This window comes from Capra hircus, chromosome 1, assembly GCF_001704415.2.
Source record: "Capra hircus breed San Clemente chromosome 1, ASM170441v1, whole genome shotgun sequence".
Taxonomy (NCBI): Eukaryota; Metazoa; Chordata; class Mammalia; order Artiodactyla; family Bovidae; genus Capra; species Capra hircus.
Genome location: NC_030808.1, coordinates 105,942,765 through 105,961,458, shown reverse-complemented (window position 1 = coordinate 105,961,458; position 18,694 = coordinate 105,942,765). Strand labels below are relative to the sequence as shown.

Below are 18,694 nucleotides of genomic sequence, written 5' to 3'. Positions count from 1 at the left end.
TTGAAAGCAACACTCAGGCAACAGACTACTTAAATTCTGTCCCTCACTAGCCGCATGATCTTGGGCTGCTCTTTTAATCTCAGTTTTATCATCTGTAAAATGGGGACAATAGTACCTCATAGGCTGTTAGAATTAAAGAAATTACCTCTGCACATAGCAAATGGCTCTGGTGGCTCAGATGGTAAAGAATCTGCCTGCAATGTGGGAGACCCAGATTCAATCCCTGGATGGAGAAGATCGATCCCCTGGAGAGGGGAATGGCTATCCACTCCAGTATTCTTCCCTGGAGAATTTGGACAGAGGAGCCTGGTGAGCTACAGTCCATGGGGTCGCAAAGAGTCAGACAGGACTGAGCACTAACACTTTCACTTGCTTTCATGGTGCATGGACAGTATATAGCAGCTCTCACAATTTGACCCACACGTATCTCTCTGCACGTAGATCTCTTTCCAGTTGCTTTCCATTCAGGGCCCTTATAGCATAAAATAGCTTTCAAACTCACAAGACTCATTACAGTAGAGTTATTGACTTATGGCTTGAAAAGTTAGTTACTATTAATTTAGTAGCCCCAGCCATGCACATTAATATAGAAATTCAAAGATGGCCTGAGGATATAGAGCATGGGATGCAAAGACTCAGGCAATAATGAGAGAAAAGGAATAAAGAAGGAAAGATTAGAGCTCACAATAGTTTTTCAGACAGTGGATTGTCCCAGGCAGGTGTGTCTCTGCCATGGCATTAACGATTACAAGAGTGGTGAGCAGGATCCAAGCAAGTCAAATTTTGGTGGACTTAGAGATTGTGCAGATGGGGGATGGGGCCCAGGAGCCTTATCTCCAAGCTGCCTGACACTTTATCTGTGTTTCAGGGCTCATCACAATGTTGGCTGTGGGAGGTAGGGGCTAGAAGCCCCTGCCGACAGTGATCTTATCATTTCCCGTAATGCTTCCATTAATGGCTGGCTTTGCCTGCTCTTTTTCCAATATGTTGCACACCAATATAATTTCTGTCAGTTACCAGGCCTTGATGTCATTTAGGCTCTGGAATTGTGTTATTGAACTCACATTCATTGTCAAACCTGTTCAAGATTAACCTATCTTTGCTTATCATATGAATGTATTGATTCTCCTTTGCTGTGTATAAAGAATGGCTTTTAGGCAGCTGTAGCACCTTCTCCGAAACAGTCATTCATTCTCTCTCCCTCTCTCTCTCTTTCTCCCTCTCAGTCTCTCTCTGCTCCTGTGTGTGTCCACTTCCTTCCCTTTCCCCTTGTCACCTCTTCTTCACTCATCTCCCAATTTCTTTCTCTCTTTTCTGAAGAAAAAAAAAAGGAAAAAATTTAAATTCTCTTACAAGACTTTTTGTCACAGAGGGAAATCACTGGTAGCTTGAGCCAGTGGCATTCACGGTGTGGTGGCTCACTGGGAAAACATCCACTGCTTTGAAGCAGGCAAGCACCGGCTAATCGCACCCAGCTAATCACATCCGGCTTTCTCCACTCAGCCCAGCCTCCCACTCCCTCACCAGAAAAAGTGAAACTGCAGTGTCAGGCACATAAGGAGATGTTGCAGTAAGCTGAACTTTCGTAAAATAGGGATTCTCATTACTCTAGTTTTTTAAATCATAGTTGTCTGCATGCAGGAAGAGGGGGAGGGGAGTGCAAAGGGTTGAAGGTACTGTGTTTTGATGGGAACTCAGGGCTGAGTGGAGCTTCCCTGGTAGCTCAGACATTAGAGAATCTGCCTGCAGTGTGGGAGACCTGGGTTTGATCCCTGGGTTGGGAAGATCCCCTTGAGAAGAGAATGGCTGCCCACTGCGGTATTCTTGCCTGGAGAATCCCATGCACAGAGCAGCCGGGTGGGCTACAGTCCGTGGGGTCGCAGTTGAAATGACTGAAAGACTAGCACTATCACCTTCAGTTTCAGGGCTGGGTGTTTTGCTCTGAGTAGAAATTGTAGATAGCCCTGCTCAGAGGTGAGGTGAGGCTGTGCAGGGAGCCTGAAGGCAGCTGAGCTTCCCTTGTCTGTCACTGAGTCAATGATGGATAGTCACTGATGGTCAGACCGGAATTTGAACTTGGCCATCTGTCGACAGTGGTGCTGTTGTCGTTTGTTACTGCTGTTCCTCTGTGTCTTTTTTCTACCTGTACCGTATCCTACTACCATGACTGTCGGTTCTGCTTTTTCTGTTTTATGTCTTGAATACTTTGCTTCATGCAGTGGATATACTTTCTGAAATGTTGTGAATAATTTATGGGATATGCCTTCTGAAACACTGTGAATAATTTGTGGTTTTAAGTAACATTACATTCATCTTAATGCAGAAAAGTATAAAGAAAACAAAGTGGTCTAACATCCCATCAACTGGACAACTCTGTTAATATTTTTCAAAAAATAAGAGTATATATATTTACATAGGACAAAGGTGTGAATTTTTTCACACCTTTATTTTTCTGGGCTCCAAAATCACTGCAGATTATGACTGCAGCCATGAAATTAAAAGACGCTTACTTCTTGGAAGGAAAGTTACGACCAACCTAGACAGCATATTAAAAAGCAGAGGCATTACTTTGCCAACGAAGGTTCGTCTAGTCAAGGCTATGATTTTTCCTGTGGTCATGTATGGATGTGAGAGTTTGACTGAGAAGAAAGCTGAGTGCAGAAGAATTGCTGCTTTTGAACTGTGGTATTGGAGAAGACTCTTGAGAGTCCCTTGGACGGCAAGGAGGTCCAACCAGTCCATCCTAAAGCAGATGAGTCCTGGGTATTCACTGGAAGGAATGATGCTAAAGCTGAAACTCCAATACTTTGGCCACCTCATGCAAAGAGTTGACTTATTTGAAAAGACCCTGATGCTAGGAGGGATTGGAGGCAGGAGGAGAAGGGGACAACAGAGGATGAGATGGCTGGATGCCATCACTGACACGAAGGAAATGAGTTTGAGTAAACTCCAGGAGTTAGTGGTGGATAAGGAGGCCTGGAGTGCTGCAGTTTATGAGGTCGTAAAGAGTCAGACACGACTGAGCGACTGAACTGAAGATGTGAATTGTATAAATACTACAATTAGTATAAGTTGTATATCGATAAGCACCCCCACTTCCCTTACCACCACCTCAGTCCTTAGCATCCCTCCCAACATTAGGGTCTGTGCAGAGTACGAAGCACTGTGATAAGAATACTGCAGTGAATAAGGTGTCATCCTGGGTCAAAAAGAAGCTGCCAGTCTAATGGGTCAAAGAATCATTTGACATACAGTTGCCTATTGTTTGGCATGCATTGGGTTTTTAAAATTGGTGTTATCTGTATTATTTTTATTTGTTTTAACTTTTTATTTTATTTTGGAGTATAGCCAATTAACAATGCTGTGATAGTTTCCAGTGGACAGCAAAGGGACTCAGCCATACATATACATATATCCATTCTCCCCCAAACTTTCCTCCCATCCAGACTGCCGTATAACACTGAGCAGAGTACCCTGTGCCATACAGTAGGACCTTGTTGGTTATCCATTTTAAATATAGCAGTATGTGGCCTGCATTTTTTTTTTAAATAAAGTGGTCACCATTATGTAAGTCAGAGTTCACATAAAAACAGCTTCTCTTGAAAAATCTGAATAACTAATTACATCGGGCCTTCACTCCCCCATGGCAGCCATTTTCACTGCAGAGGAAATGCTGCCCCCTCAGCATGCATTCCTAGTTTGCCACAAGCCCCACTGCTGCTTGCTGTGGACCCAGCACTGAAACCTGGTGTCAGTTGCCTCCTATCTTCATGCTTGCCCATTCTTAGAGTAAAAAACATCTTCAGCACCCAGGATCCTGTCAAAAGTACAGGGGTAAAGCTACTCCAAGAGGATCATAAGCTTTTTCTTATACCTGAAGGCATAGGAATTTGCAGTTCCTATTCAAAACCAGCAAAATGTTCAAGCTGGAAAGGATGTAAAGTTAATCCAAGTTGCTTGCTTTTTACCTGCAGAAGTTCGGATATTTTCTGATTGATCATTATTGAGAATTTGAAATGTATCAGCTTTAAGTTAATCCAGACTACAGTTGTATGAAAGGAAATTCATCTCACACGAATCAGAATTTTTTCTGGTTTACAAACATTTCTGTAACATGCACTAGTTTATACTACAAAAGAGGGCAAGTTGATGGGGACTATTCGAAACACAAATGCAGAAACTGGTCACAGAAGTCATTCCTTCTTGGAGGTGGAAGAGAACAGTTTAGAGCCAGGAGTGCCAGTTATCAAAGGTTTGGGCCAGGGAATCAGACAGACCACGTGAGTGACCTGGGCAGATTGCTGTCTTGTCTGAGACCTAGTTTCCCCATCTGTTAGATGGAGATAATTATGCCTTCTTGTAGGTAGTGCAGATTAAGTTACATAATATAAATAAAATGTTTAGCATTATAGTAAAATGCATAAACAGAAGGTCTATCATTGTTATTGTTACTACTACTAATTCCGGATTCCCTGGTTTTTTAGTCAATTTGGTCTTTCATTACATATGCACTGAGTCATGTAATCATGGATATGACACTTGAATTCTCTGAGTCCCATTTTCTCATCTGCTTAAATGGAAGAATAATACCTACCTCTTCTCAACCATAAGGTGTCAGGAAATCAACTGCAAGTGTGTTTGTGGGTTCATGGGCTTCCCTGGTGGCTTAGACAATAAAAAATTTGCCTGCAGTGTGGGAGACCCACGTTCGATCCCTGGGTTGGAAAGATCCCCTGAAGGAGGGAACGGCTCCCTACTCTAGTATTCTTTGCCAGACGGGCTACAGTCCATGGCGTTGCAAAGAGTCAGACACGACCGAGTGACCGACACTAGTGGCATTCGTAGTGCTGAACAAACTATTACTACTTTGTTACTAGTTTCACTGGAAAAGTTTTCAATTCGGATTTTGAAAGATGGCTGAGATGTCCCAAACTACTTATCCCTCATTAAGATTTACATTTTTCTCCAGCTCAACTCATCAGATGAATTCACTGAATAATGTTAGCCAATAAAAATACTTAGGTAAGTCCAGAACAGATTTTCTTGTGTACTTTTACTTGGCATCCTAGAAATTAAATGAAGAGAGAACATGCTGGTTTAGAGGAATAGGCTAATAAGTAATTGGCCTTTGTGTGTTCTTCCCTAAGGAAAACAAGAATTAATAGAACAACACAAAAACGTGCCTGCTTTGCTGAAGTACAAATTGAGGTCAGAAGTAGACACAGATTGCTCATGTAATGGTCACCATGATGCATTTTTATTACTTCCCAACGTGCTATGGCTTTGGAAGCTGTTGAGGATGGGCACCCTACCCATGTTTCATTTGCATTGGCCCAAGAGCCTGGACTAGAGGAAAGAGCTAGGGCCAGGCCTAGGCTGGAACTTCGGTCTACTTGCTAACAGTGTGCCTGTGAGCATGCTTATACATGTACAGGAGGGTCCTTATGTTTTGATCAGTGTAAAAAATGTATTTTGCTACAGTTGGGTATCTCCCTGCTGTGGTAATATCTAGAAGATGTTGTACAGTGTGCTACTGAACTGGTTTGATATACTCAGAGCAAGACGCAGGGGCTTAGCATAACATTAGATCAGGACCAAAGAGAGTGTGTGATTGTTTATCACTCCTCTGTTGTTTATTCAGCAAATATTGAGGTCTGCAGTATTCTAGACTTCAGCATTATAGGAGGAAGAACAAGCAGGTGATATTCTTACTCTTGTGAAGTTTACATTGTACAGGGGAAGACTGGCATTAAATAAATTGCTTAAAGAAATAAACAAGATATTTACATAATTATGTGTTCTGAAGGCAATAAAGGACATCAAGAGGAAATTAGATCCCCCATCAGAGAGGGCCTCTGAAGATGTCATGCTTGAACTGAATCATCACCATGTGCAATTCAGCCAGTGTCAAGGACCAGGCACTGTGCTAGGCAGAGGGAACACAGAGGCCCAAAGACAAAAGGCTTGGCGTGTTTCCTCTTGGGCATAATGTGCATTTTTCTGAACCATCAGGTAGTTACATTCTGCTATAATGTAAGATTAGATTATAAATTCTCTCTTGTAATCCTGAGCTAAGACTGCAAATTCCAAACAATAAGTTGTTTACAGTGAAGCATCGTGTTTTGTTTCCAGTCATGCTTGGGCCTCCACCCAGGACACAGGCAGGTTTCTATGGAGGGAGAATGGTAACATTTCAGTGATCCTCAACGCTGCCTGCAACTCTCGTTCTGCCATCTGGGGCTCACCCTTTTGTCTGGTCTAAGAGTCTATTGTTGACACAAGCAGTTTCCACTTTCGCAAAGTGGTACATTCCTGAAATCCACACCAGAGGTAGATTTTATTGACCCATAGGAACAATAGGATTGTGTTCTTGACAGAGAAGTTGGCAAGCCATGAATCTTCATGTGTGAATGAAGCAAAGCAGTCACACTAAATCTCTCATCCAGAAACCCCCTTACTGAACAATGAGCCCTTGAACCAGTTAGGATACCACAAGAAGAAATAACAACAAAATCCAACATGAAAAGCCTTAAAGAGTAAGGACATTTGGTGTCTCCCAGAACAAGAACAGGGCAAGTCTAGGCTGGTTCAGAAGTCCTGTGATGTCTCAGGGACTCAGGTTCTCACCCCTTGGCTCCTCCTCCTGGGCACAGAGCCTTGACTCTGAGCTGTAGCCCCTCCTGGTGCAACATGGCTGCCACCCCTCCAGGAAACATAGGAGCCACACGAGGCCAAAGAAATGTGTTGTGTTCTGCATGGTGTCTCCTTCAGTGAGAGAGAAAGCCTTTCCCAGAAGCCCAAATAGACATTTCCTTAAGTGCTTGTCCATGGAGCACCCAGTGCCCCTCCCCACTGTCTTCGAGATACCAGGACATTATTCTAGACTTCTCCCCTCTCCTTTTGAGCTTTCCTGGTGGCTCAGATGGTAAAGTGTCTGCCTGCAATGCGGGAGACCTGGGTTCAATCCCTGGGTTGGGAAGATCTCCTGGAGAAGGAAATGGCAACCCACTCCAGTACTCTTGCCTGGAGAATCCCACAGGCGGAGGAGCCTGGCGGGCCACAGTCCATGGGGTCGCAAAGAGTCGGACATGACTGAGCGACTTCACTTTCACTTTCACTTTTTCCCCTCTCCTTTATTTCCTTATTCTCTATGATCTGTCCGTTCTGATTTTAAATAATCTGTTACTGATCCTCAATCCTTTTGTTTACAACAGTAATTCAGATTCTCATGAACTCTCCCTGTTCTCCCTGCTTCTAGTTTACCTTCCACAGAGCCACCGATGTGATCTTATAAAACACAGATCTCATCATATCACTATCCTCCTTAAAATCCTTCAGGGGTTTTTAAACCCATATACAATTAAATCTCAATTTTTTTTCTGACCATAGGAATGACCTCTCTCCTCTTAAAAAAAAAAAAGATACATCGCAGTTCAATTAAGCTAACAATGGATATAGAGCTGCTGTGACTGAAATGGGGGTGTGGAAGGGGCTCATAGCTCAGCCAAGTGGATCCTTGTGCTTCCCTCCTATGGGGACCTGAAAGTCCTTTCTGGGCTATGAGTTCTCAAAGTGCACCAAGTGAGAAGAAAAGGGGGTCTTTGAGTTGAATAATGCCCCCAAACCATACAATACCCCAATAACGTAGTGTCTCCATTCCACCTTTCAAACTTCCGAGCGTGTGCCTTTTAGGAGAATTTGTGCTGTCATTGTGATCACAGATTAACACAAGCAGATGCTTGAAGACAAAGTGAGGTCAGTTGAACACCAAAATGCAGCTAATATCAAAAACTAAGAATAACAATTTCTAATCATATGGCTTGTTCTTATGGTTACATTTGCATTCTTACAGTTTTTTAAGATAAAAGGTTTGTGATTTGCTTTGATAATCCTGAGATTAGTCTTTTTCCTTTACAAGGCCTTTCATATCAGACATCCTGAGACAACCAACATTTCATGTGTTTCCATTTCTAATCAAGGCACTTTTGAGCTACACAGGCTTTAGCATGGAATTTTGAATAGAACTATATAATAGCTGAATATACTGATTATTCTCCTCCCTCTTGATATCAACCTGTATTTATTCTTTATGTCTATTTAAGAATTTAGCCTTTGCTGTTTTTCTATGAAGAGCAAGAGCTATTTAGATGCAGTTTACATTCTGTTATGGAATATGACCTTCTTAATGAGGAGGTTAAATATTAATGAAGACTAATTGATGCATAATTTTAATAAGGAAGGTCATTATCAGTTTGAAGCAAGAGCTTAATGGATTGTGCATTTCAGCAGGTATTTGCATATTCAGTGACACTGTCAGAAGGCTGGAGGAGAAAGGTGAGGGGGCTGAACAGAGAGTAATGGGCAGGTAAGAAGGATGACCTCCAAGTAGACCAGACTCTGTAGTCCTATTGCTTTTATCCATTCTTGTTCCAGGAAGAGTTTGAGGAGAGGGAACATGTCCTTGTATGTCTTTGTGGCCCCAGGTAAACAGCTCTTCACTCTTACTTCCCTTCTGACTCTGACCACCTTCAAGCCCCACCTCCTGTTGGCCTAGGTGTCATTTCTCTCATCACAGTAGGTTTTCCTGCCTCTCCCTTGATGGTCTCCCACATCACACCCTGGAGCCGACCTATTTCTGGCCCCTGGTCTTTCCTCTCAGACTCTGTATACACTAGTTTGCATAGGCTGGCAGGGGCCTGGCTCCATAGGATCTGGTTGTTACCATCTGTCATTTGCTGGTGTGTCCAGGTGCTCCCACTGAGAGCCCACCCCCCATTCTTCCCACTTTCAACTGGGATTTCACAGAACCTAAGTACCAACAAGAGGCCGAAAATAAGTATCCATTGTCTGAAGCTTCAAGCCGATTCTGATTCTCTCCTAATCCTGTTACGTGTGATATGCACGTAAATCAAGAGAACCAGAGATAACAATGATTTGGGAAAATGATCATCTTATCCTAGCCAATTTCAGTGACATTCCAACATGGTTAAGAAAATTGACTGTCAAATCTGATCAGTGTTGTTGAAGTGAACAGCCCTCCTTCCCGGAGTGGCTGGAGTCAGATGCTCACCCAGCAGGAGCAGTTTTAATGCCTGAAGACTCCAGTAACCTCGAGAAGCAGCTTACCCTCACAGCACCGCTGACCACCCATGTGGCCTCTCTCTTCTGTTTTGCAGGGACAACGTGTTTGATTGCTCTGCTATCAGATAAAGACCTCACTGTGGCCAACGTGGGTGACTCGCGTGGGGTCCTATGTGACAAGGATGGGAATGCCATTCCTTTGTCTCATGATCACAAACCCTACCAGCTGAAGGAGAGGAAGAGGATAAAGAGAGCCGGTGAGCTTATCAGTGCCTCCAAGGACTGTGTGCTGTCTTGTTCAAGTGGCCAAGGCGGTTTCTGGGAGATTCCCCCGGAGAGACACTCCTTTACCCAGTGAGGAGCAGATCAGCACAGAAGCTGCGTTGAGGCAGCTGGGACTGGACTTTGTAATGTTTCCCATCAAATGCGTGGCCACTGAATTTGCCCTTCTTCATGGCCAACGTGTCCACAACAGCCAAAAAAAGCCCTTAGTTTAAAGGCTAATGGGATCTTTGGGCCATTGCTTGCCATACTGCTTACTTCCAGCTATGCCAAACTACTAACCACCAAATGAACCATGGAGCTGACACGTCTGTGCCTTTGCAAGTGTTGTCCACACTGTCCAGTGGATAATAATGACCTTGCCCTTTAAGACTTGGTTTCAGGATGTCCTTTTGGCAGCCTTCCCTGTCACACTGAGCCAAAGGCTTCCCCAGTCTGGCTTAGGTACCCCTTCAGGCTTTCCCTGGCATCCTGTGTGGACCTCTTGGGTCACTTTTCGCAGGATGTGGACGTATCTGGCCCTTTCATCTGTCTTGCCTTCCTGATCATGAGTTCTTTAAGGCAGGAACTTTGGTCTGTTCATGTGTATACTCAAGCTCCATGCCTGATCCAAGTATATATGTCAGTTGGAGGAGGGAGAGAATCCCTTTTTTCTTTTTTTAACATCTAGGGGCTGTAGGTACATATGGACATCCTGGAATTGAGACAGGGTAGGGGATGGAGTAGACAGACATTATTAATAAATAAATTAAAACAGGTAAATTATCTAGTCTATTACAAGGTGATTGCTATGGAGAGACACAGAACAAGTTAGGAAAGGGGAGTGTTGGGGTGGTCAGTGTGGGCCTCACTAAGGTGACATTGGCAAAGAGTTAAAGAAAGATTATCAGTTGATTACATTTTCATAGTTAATTTGGGGGGATTCTTTTCTACCTGTAGGCTTTCCTGGTGGCTCAGACAATAAAAAGTCTACCTGCAATGCAGGAGACCTGGGTTCGATCCCCAGGTCAGGAAGATCCCCTGGAGAAGGGAATGGCAACCCACTCTAGTAGTCTTGCCTGGAGAATCTCATGGACAGAGGAGCCTGGTGGGCTCCAGTCCATGGGGTTGCAAAGAATCAGACATGACTGAGCAACTAACACTTTCTTTTTTTCTACCTGTGCAGGGGAGGACCCCTTCTTTCCCCAAACTGACCACCACAGCTTGTAGCCTCTGTGTCACATGCCACACGGCATGCCCTGTTGCCCAAGGGAGCTCAGGTCCCCCAGGTGGCTGCCCAAGAAGTGCCCCTGCCCTCTGGGGGAGTCTGCAGATTGACCATCAGTCTCTGCATACCAGCTTCTGCCCAGAACCTAATCAACATTTGAGTTCTCACAGTGGGAAGCTGTACTGTTGAATCCAAAATCATTGAATTTTATTACAACTTCCTGCTTCAGTGACTGCTTGAGATGCAGAATAATTTTTAATGAAAGCTCTGGTCAGGTTTTCTGTCAATGGGGCGGCACAGTGTTTTAAGAGCATCTCTCAAGCTTTGATGAGCTTCCCTGCTTATGAAGACAGCATCTCCTCAGTCATCCACTGTGACCCTGGACTTGGGACACAGTCCGCTTGCTCTTGAGGAAGCACGGTGGGAGTGTGTATACAGTACACCTGAGATGCCACCTCAGCGCTCTCTTCTGACATGTCAGCCCATTTTATCCTCTCTCCTCTTCCCTGCCCCCACCCGGAAGTGATTATAGGAGCAAATTCAGACCGCGTCTCCAAGGAGGTTAATCTCACCTGCTGTGTCGAGGGTGTACTTTACAGCAGGGCTTAATGAGCGATGATTGGTTTTATTATGTGTGTTTTCTCTGGCCTCAGCCTTCCTTCCTGGACACCTATCCCCCTCCTGTTTGGTGTCGCAATACTCTCTAACCAGTCTAGGTCAAAATACAGGTCAGTCTTTCTGTCTCCCTGCCTTAAGCTGTTTGCACAACAGTAGTGCTGTCAGCTGCATTTACTGTGCATTCACTCTGTGCTGGGAGCTAAGCTGGGTGCTTTACATACACTTTCTCTTTCCCTACCTTATGAGGTTGATAATGTTATTCTCATTGTTCAACCAAAGAAATGGAGCCTCAAAGAGGCTTGTGTGCCCAAGGACACACAGCTAGTGAATGCTGAGACCAGAATTGAAACCCCAGACAGTGATTCCAGAGCCCGTGCTCTTGCCTGGGAAACCACTCTTCCTGGAATGTTCTTGTACATCCCTGCTCATGGAAGTCCTACCTATCTTTCCATTCAGAGCTGAGCTTTAATGCTCACTCTGCCCTGATTATCACAACCGGAAATCTTCTCTTTCTCTCTCCTATCTGCCTATAGCATTTAACAGGTGCTAGGTTCTCCCTGAAAAAATTCTGCTCTATGCTTGTAGCTGTTAATGCAGGTGGATTTTCCCTCCTGCCAGACTCCCTGCTTCTTTAGGAAAAGGTCTAGATCTTGTCCAACTTTATAGCCTGCAAACTGCCCTGCATGGAGCATATATTTAATAAATATCTGACATAACATGCAAATGAACAAAGTTCTAGTTCCCTTAAAGAAAAAATAATAATAGATAATACTGTGAAAGTGAAATTGCTCAGTAGTGTCTGACTCTTTGCAACCCTATGGACTGTAGCCCACCAGGCTCCTCCAGCCATGGGATTTTCCAGGCAAGAATACTGGAGTGGGTAGCCATTTCATTCTCCAGGGGATCTTCCCTCTTAGGGATTGAACTCAGGTCTCCCGCATTGCAAGCAGACTCTACCGTTTGAGCCACCGGGTAATACTGAGTGCATGTTATATTCAGACACTGTGCCAACTGATTAATATAGAATAACTCTATTTCCCACAACTTCTCAGTGGAATAGATTTTATTATTGTCCAAATTTTGCAACCAGGGAAACCAAGGATTAGAGAGTTTCTCATCCAAAGTCACTCAGAGCTAGAAGTAACCGAGGCAGGAATCAGATCCTAGTAGACTGACCCAAGAGCCTGAGCCTTTAACAACTGTGTTAAAGTATACCATCCTTTAATCCCTATCCCAGTTGGGGAGCTGTTTGCGATCAATACAGGCACAACCAAGGGCGGCCTCATGCTAATGATGGGTCCCAGTGGTTGTGTCCGTTGCCAGCCACCTGCCTTTCAGTGTTGTTTCGCTGCTGTCCCCAAATCCCCTCCTTGGGGCTCCCTGCTACCAGTCACTGCACTGCTAAGGTGTTCTTTAGTTATTAATAAAACTGATGCTCTCACCCATCCACCCCTCCTACCCTCAATATTCCTACTGATTTAGTCTTGAAGACCTTTAAGATGCCAAGGATGAGGGCCCGAGGATCTATAGTAGACGTCAACCATGCAGGAGGAACACTGCTCCCTCGTGGCAGTGCCAGCAGGAGCACGTATGACAGGTCACACACAGTAGGTCAGCCCTTGCAGGTGCACACGAATCACACCAGGATGTGAGGGAGCAGCTGCTCAAGCTAATGGGCTCATTCTCTCTTTCCAGGTGGTTTTATCAGTTTCAATGGCTCCTGGAGGGTCCAGGGGATCCTGGCCATGTCTCGATCGCTGGGGGATTATCCACTGAAAAACCTCAATGTGGTCATCCCAGACCCAGATATCCTGACCTTTGACCTGGACAAGCTCCAGCCCGAGTTCATGATCTTGGCATCAGATGGCCTCTGGGATGCTTTCAGCAATGAGGAAGCTGTTCGATTCATCAAGGACCGCTTGGATGAACCTCACTTTGGGGCCAAGAGCATCGTTTTACAGTCCTTTTACAGAGGCTGCCCTGACAATATAACAGTCATGGTGGTGAAGTTCAGGAATAGCAGTAAAACAGAAGAGCAGTGAACCCTTCGGGGTCTCAGCTGCCTTAGACTAAAGGACTTTCAACACACTGGTCTCTTTTAATGTAGTGAAAGGTGTGGGAGTTACAATTAGGATCATCCATCCCAGACATGGGGTTCCCCGTCCCCAACTGTCTTAAGTCTATGTGCCGTATGAACAGAGGGTGCTCTTGGCCAATGTAGTTGAGATGCTGGAAAATAGTTTCTTCGTGTTTTCCCAACGCTTTCATCCAATGTCCAAAATATATATAGCTGTAGATTCACATGTGTGACGTGAAAGGCGTATGTGCCATATATTCTCCTTTTACAGTTGCTTTTTAGATCCATTACAGGGCCCTCCGATCATCAGACTTTGTGTCCTCTCACTGGAGCAATGAGCAGAACAGGACTCCCAGGAGATGCTGTGGGTAACCCATGAGTCAGAGCCACTGTGGCCATGCCCCTTGCTGAGAGGCAGAGCTGTCCCTAGGGTGCTTTGTCCTCCTGAGCCCAGTTTTTCTGCTCTGCAGCAGCCCAGAAACAGATTTGAAAATGGTTTATTATTCCACAGCCGTTCTTGAAGGCTGAGGGAAGTAGGGAGGAGGAGAACTGCCTGCACCCCTAAAGTCACCTTCCTCTGCCTTCATTAGTTAAATAGACTTTGTATACCACCCAACCAGTCTTTGTGTGTTTATCCTAATCGTGCATGGCTTTAACCTTTTGCTTACACCTTACCTAATGGAATAGGCAGCTGTTAAACTTTACCACCAGACACCGTGATTTTTTTACCGTACTAAGTGGAAAAGAGCAAATTGCAATACCGTAATCCTTCTACCTTTAAGGATAGACGGGGAAATCACAGCCAAATAAGTCACAGCATCCCCTGGGAATTTTGCTGCTTTGCATTGGGAGAGAAAGCTACTGAGGTTGCCATCCTGACTTGAGCACCAGCTGCCCAGTTTTATGCATTTCTTTCTCTCCTAGTAGCTTTTGAATGTCTCTCAAGGGTTGTTCTGAGAAGCAGCTGCATAGAACTGCATGTGTGCCCCCTGAAGCCAAGTTCAGAGTCCCCAGCCTCCTATTGGAATTCGGTAGTAAATTACTGGGATGTGCTTCTGCTAGATGGTGGAAAGGCAGCAGACTTTATTGTTTGTTGCAAACCATTGAGTTATTTTGGGGCCAGACCTGCTACTTTTCATTTCTTATCACCAATGTCACGTTTCCAATCTCAGTATTTTAGTATGGAAAATGCTGGGCTCAAACAGCCAAACAAGATTTTCATGGCATCCCCACCCAGTCTGTGTCTGAAAAACCAGGGCATCCACCTGGTTTTGTCCTTCCAGAGTGGGCATTTCTCTTTATGGCTTCTCCGAGGCCCCATTCGCTGACCACCTCCTCCTCTGCCTTCTTCAAATGTGGAAGGTCCTAGGAGAGAACTCGGGAGGATGCAAAGATCCCCTTGTGGCTGCCGAGGACTGTGATCTGTCTGGATCCCTCTGAGCTCTTAACTTTTATTTAACTGAAAGAATAATGGTTTCCCAAGCGATGTACTTTTGTAAACTAACATTGGAATTTATGATATTAGAACTTTGGTTTTGTTTTCTTTAAGTGTAGCATGTTCCAGTACAAAATACCTGCCACCTGTTAGATTGGAGTTTCTGCCTCTTGAGAGGCACAATGTTTGGTTGTGTGTATTTGAGGTGGGGGTGGGGAGGGAGTTGTGGGAAACCTGCTGGTTATGATTATTGATGGGATGGTCGGGCCAGGTGGCCTGAGTTTGTTTGGGGATTTGGGACATTCTGATTATGAAGTTACTGGAGCCCACCCTCTAACTGGAGTCCAAGATTAAGCAGTGTCAGCATGTTACAGTACATAGTTAATTTTCCTTTTTCTATTTTTAACTTAACCCAGAATTCATAAATAACAATGGAAAGACCTTTTTAAGTTCTGTCATCATTGTTATTGTGTAAAATGAAAATGGTACTGTTTTGGTGAAGACGAAGAAGAAAAACTACTAAATTAGTAAATCAGTGTTTCTCTGCCCTGACAAGTGTCTTAGTAGATGGTGCTGAGTGCAGGAGTGTGTGGCTTTCCCTCTGACAGGTTCACAAGGCATCTTCTAAACTTTTCTTTGTAGAAATGAACCCATTCCTGACTTTAACCAAGTAGTGTGTGTATTTCTTACTGCCTCTTTTTCTCCCATTTTGGCTTGTAGATTTTTGAAACAGGCAAAAAATAGCCGCAATTTGATGAGTAGTTATGTCTCAAGTCAGGCTACTTTGTTCCCTTCCCCATTCTCCTGGAGCTTGATCGCTCTCTCTCTCTTTCTCTCTCAGCTGCCTCCAGCCTCTGGGGGTGTGCAGACCTCACCTGGGGTGCCCTGTGGCTCTCCAGCCAGCTGCCCCATTTTCTAGGGACAGGAAGGTTGAGTCTAGTTAGGGAAATTGACTTGAGAAGTTTGCATGTGAAGCTTCCTGAAATAGCACTGCCAAAGCTTTGGAAACGTCACCCCAGCTTCCTAGCCTGAGTTAGCATTGCCAATAGCCCCCATGGTGCCAAATTTTGGAATGGTTTTATAGTCTTTAAGAAATGAAGCTGGGAACCAATGATCATGTGCTTATGACCCCCCAGCAAGATGCCAAGCCCAGGTCTTCATTAATGCACTGCTTTCCTGCTGCTCTAGTGGCAATTTGTACTCTTAAAATGGGTCAGAATTTGATGCGTTGCAGGGGAGGGTGGTGGGGCGGGGATAAGGCAGGGAAACTTTTTTTTTTTAACTCACTGTATTTGCAGGTCTCTAGTGAAAGGAATAAATAATACTTACATGGAAAACTCCGAAACTAGTTCCCAAGACCGGCATTTATTTCATGTGTCCAACTTGCCCAAAGCACTTGACTCTGAGGTCACCATTCTAATATGGCATAACTGTACATGTTACTGGTACCCAAGGCTACATTCTCTTCCTTGCCTTGGACTGAAGGCATTGGCCTCTAGCATCTTGTCTATGGGGTAAGAGTATTACAGAGTGTTTTACAGAGTGAAGGAGCATATGAGAGGGAAAGTGTTAGTCACTCAGTTGGGTCCCACTCTTTGCGACCCCACGGACTGGAGCCTACCAGGCTCCTCTATCCATGGGATTCTCCAGGCAAGAATACTGGAGTGGGTTGCCATTCCCTTCTCCAGAGATCTTCCTGACTGACCCAGAGATCAAACCTGGGTTTCCTGCATTGCAGGTGGATTCTTTACTGTCTGAGTACCAGGGAGCCCATGCAATTTGGATATTTAAAATGGGCCTTATTGCATACAACTGTTGTGATTTCAACCCATGAACATTTTGTGCAGACAGGATTATGTGAGTGATGGCGTCGTCAACCCTATCTGAAGTGGTTCTAGGAAGTTGATTACACAATTGAATTGAATCACTGGGATGTTCATCCATACATGAGGGATTCACAAAGGCAGTGATCACTTCTTCCTTTGCCAAGTATACTTTGATTTTCCTGATTTTCCCCCCGCCCCGAGTTGTTGCTAGATCTAACTCTCTTGCAACTGGGAACACAGAAAGTTTAGAAAGAGCAACAGTTCATTGTACATTTGGAAGTACAGTAATCCATACTCTGGATAAGGTTTTATTTTCCAGTGATCTCAGAAAATTGTTTCCTTCTTTCGATCCAGTATGAGACTGATTTTGATGTTCCCCTGTATTGCCTTAGCTCATCACACCAGCATTCCTGACCTAGCTCTGCAGAAATGATATTACCATTAGATACCATACTAGGGCCTTTTTAATTGCCCCTGGATTAACTCATTCACATCTAGACTTTGAAGCTAATTAGTTCAGGACTGCAGGAATGTTCCCCCAGCGTGTTCCACAGGAGCTTGTGTTCCTCATACAGGGTTCCAGGGTCAACAGAGTTTTGGGAAAGATACTATCTTAGAAAGTTAGTACATATCAGCACATTGAAGGTTCTAATTTAGATATCCTTTGAGGAAAAATTTAAAAAAAAACAACAACACATATGTAGTTCTAGTGTTTTTCAGGTTCATCTGACTATGGAAACTTTTTTTTTGAGTAACACCTAGTAACACTCCAAGAAGCTTGTGTTCCATAGGAACCACTTTGGGAAATTCTGCTCTATGGAAATATTACTGTTTTCCCATTCACTGTGACTCTTAGTAGTTGCAGTATATAGTTTGCAATTTAGAAGCACTCATCCTTTCATGGAAGAGGCTGATTTGTTCATGAAAGCAGTATTAAGAAATAGTATGATTTACTTTGACCTTCAGCAGCCTCACATCGATAAGTAGAAGCTCAGCGATCTTGCTTGAAACTCTAAAACATGGGCTCCCTTCTTTTTGTATGAATAATAAGCAAAAACCTGGCTACAGCTAGGGATTTTAAAAATTCGTTTCAAGAGCTTCTAGTTGCTTTTTTGAAGTTATCTTTGCTTTTCAGATAGAATCAAAATAAATACTTATTTTTATCACTATGTGAGAGTAAGAAAATCTATTTAAAATAATAGAAAAGGGAGAATAGCAAATTTGGTATTAATTCATTTTTTAAACTCTAACTAAACTTTTAAAAATTATGTATCCATTGTATAATAATGGAAATGTAAACTATTTACATTTATTACTCTCTTTTCTTATTCATTCTAAAATCCCTATCCCATGTTGCCCCATGTTTCACATTTTATATATATCATTAAGTTTGCCAAGTTATTTCTTGCCTAACATGTAAGGCTTGACTATAGCTCCATAATTGTCACTCCCAGCCTGGGTAACATGTTCAGGAAGCTCTGAGAGAGAATCCACACCACAGGGGAGATAAATCTACTTGAAAACATGGGACAAAGTGAATTTACAGTAAAGTCATTATCTTAAAATTACATCCAATATTTAGGAATACACTCTCTCTGGTTGTTATCCAAAGCAGAATAAAACTGAAAGTAAGACCACTTAGACTAGGTGGCAGATTGCACAGAGCAAGTGATTGTGAGGTTTCCATTATATACCTGATTCTAAACTTGTTTTCTAGTGTGTAAGTTTATTTGCTGATTCTCAATAATGTTGATGCTTTGTCCATTATTTTTTATTTTTACCACTGTTAAGCCACAAACTGTTTAACCAAGGGTTGATTATGATCATGTTCATGTGGTTAGTAATAACCACACCTTGATTTGTACAATCACTTCAATAAATCCAAGTTAAGGACTTTGAAGAGAGCATGTAGTAACTGTTCATTTTAACAGATCATCACAGGCATTTGCACAATTCACAACTCCACCAAATGAAGATGTAAATTGATATAGCCTCTATGGAGAACAATATGGGGGATCCTTAAAAAACTAAAAATAGAATTGCCATATGACCCAGCAATCCTACTAGGCATATACCCAGAGAAAACCATAATTCAGAGAGATACATGCACCCCAATATTCACTACAGCACTGTATTCTATAACCAGGACATGGAAGCAACCTAAATGC

General features: G+C 43.6%; 1 protein-coding gene across 1 annotated transcript in view; it reads left to right on the top strand.

Moving 5' to 3' along the window:
- Positions 1-18,430, top strand: part of PPM1L (protein phosphatase, Mg2+/Mn2+ dependent 1L) — a 330,246-nt gene extending 311,816 nt beyond the window's left edge. Inside the window, exons 3-4 of the mRNA XM_005675377.3 lie at positions 9,177-9,338; positions 12,884-18,430. Of these exons, the coding sequence (XP_005675434.1) occupies positions 9,177-9,338; positions 12,884-13,230 (509 nt within the window). The 3' untranslated portion in view covers positions 13,231-18,430. The remainder of the gene's footprint in view (positions 1-9,176; positions 9,339-12,883) is intronic.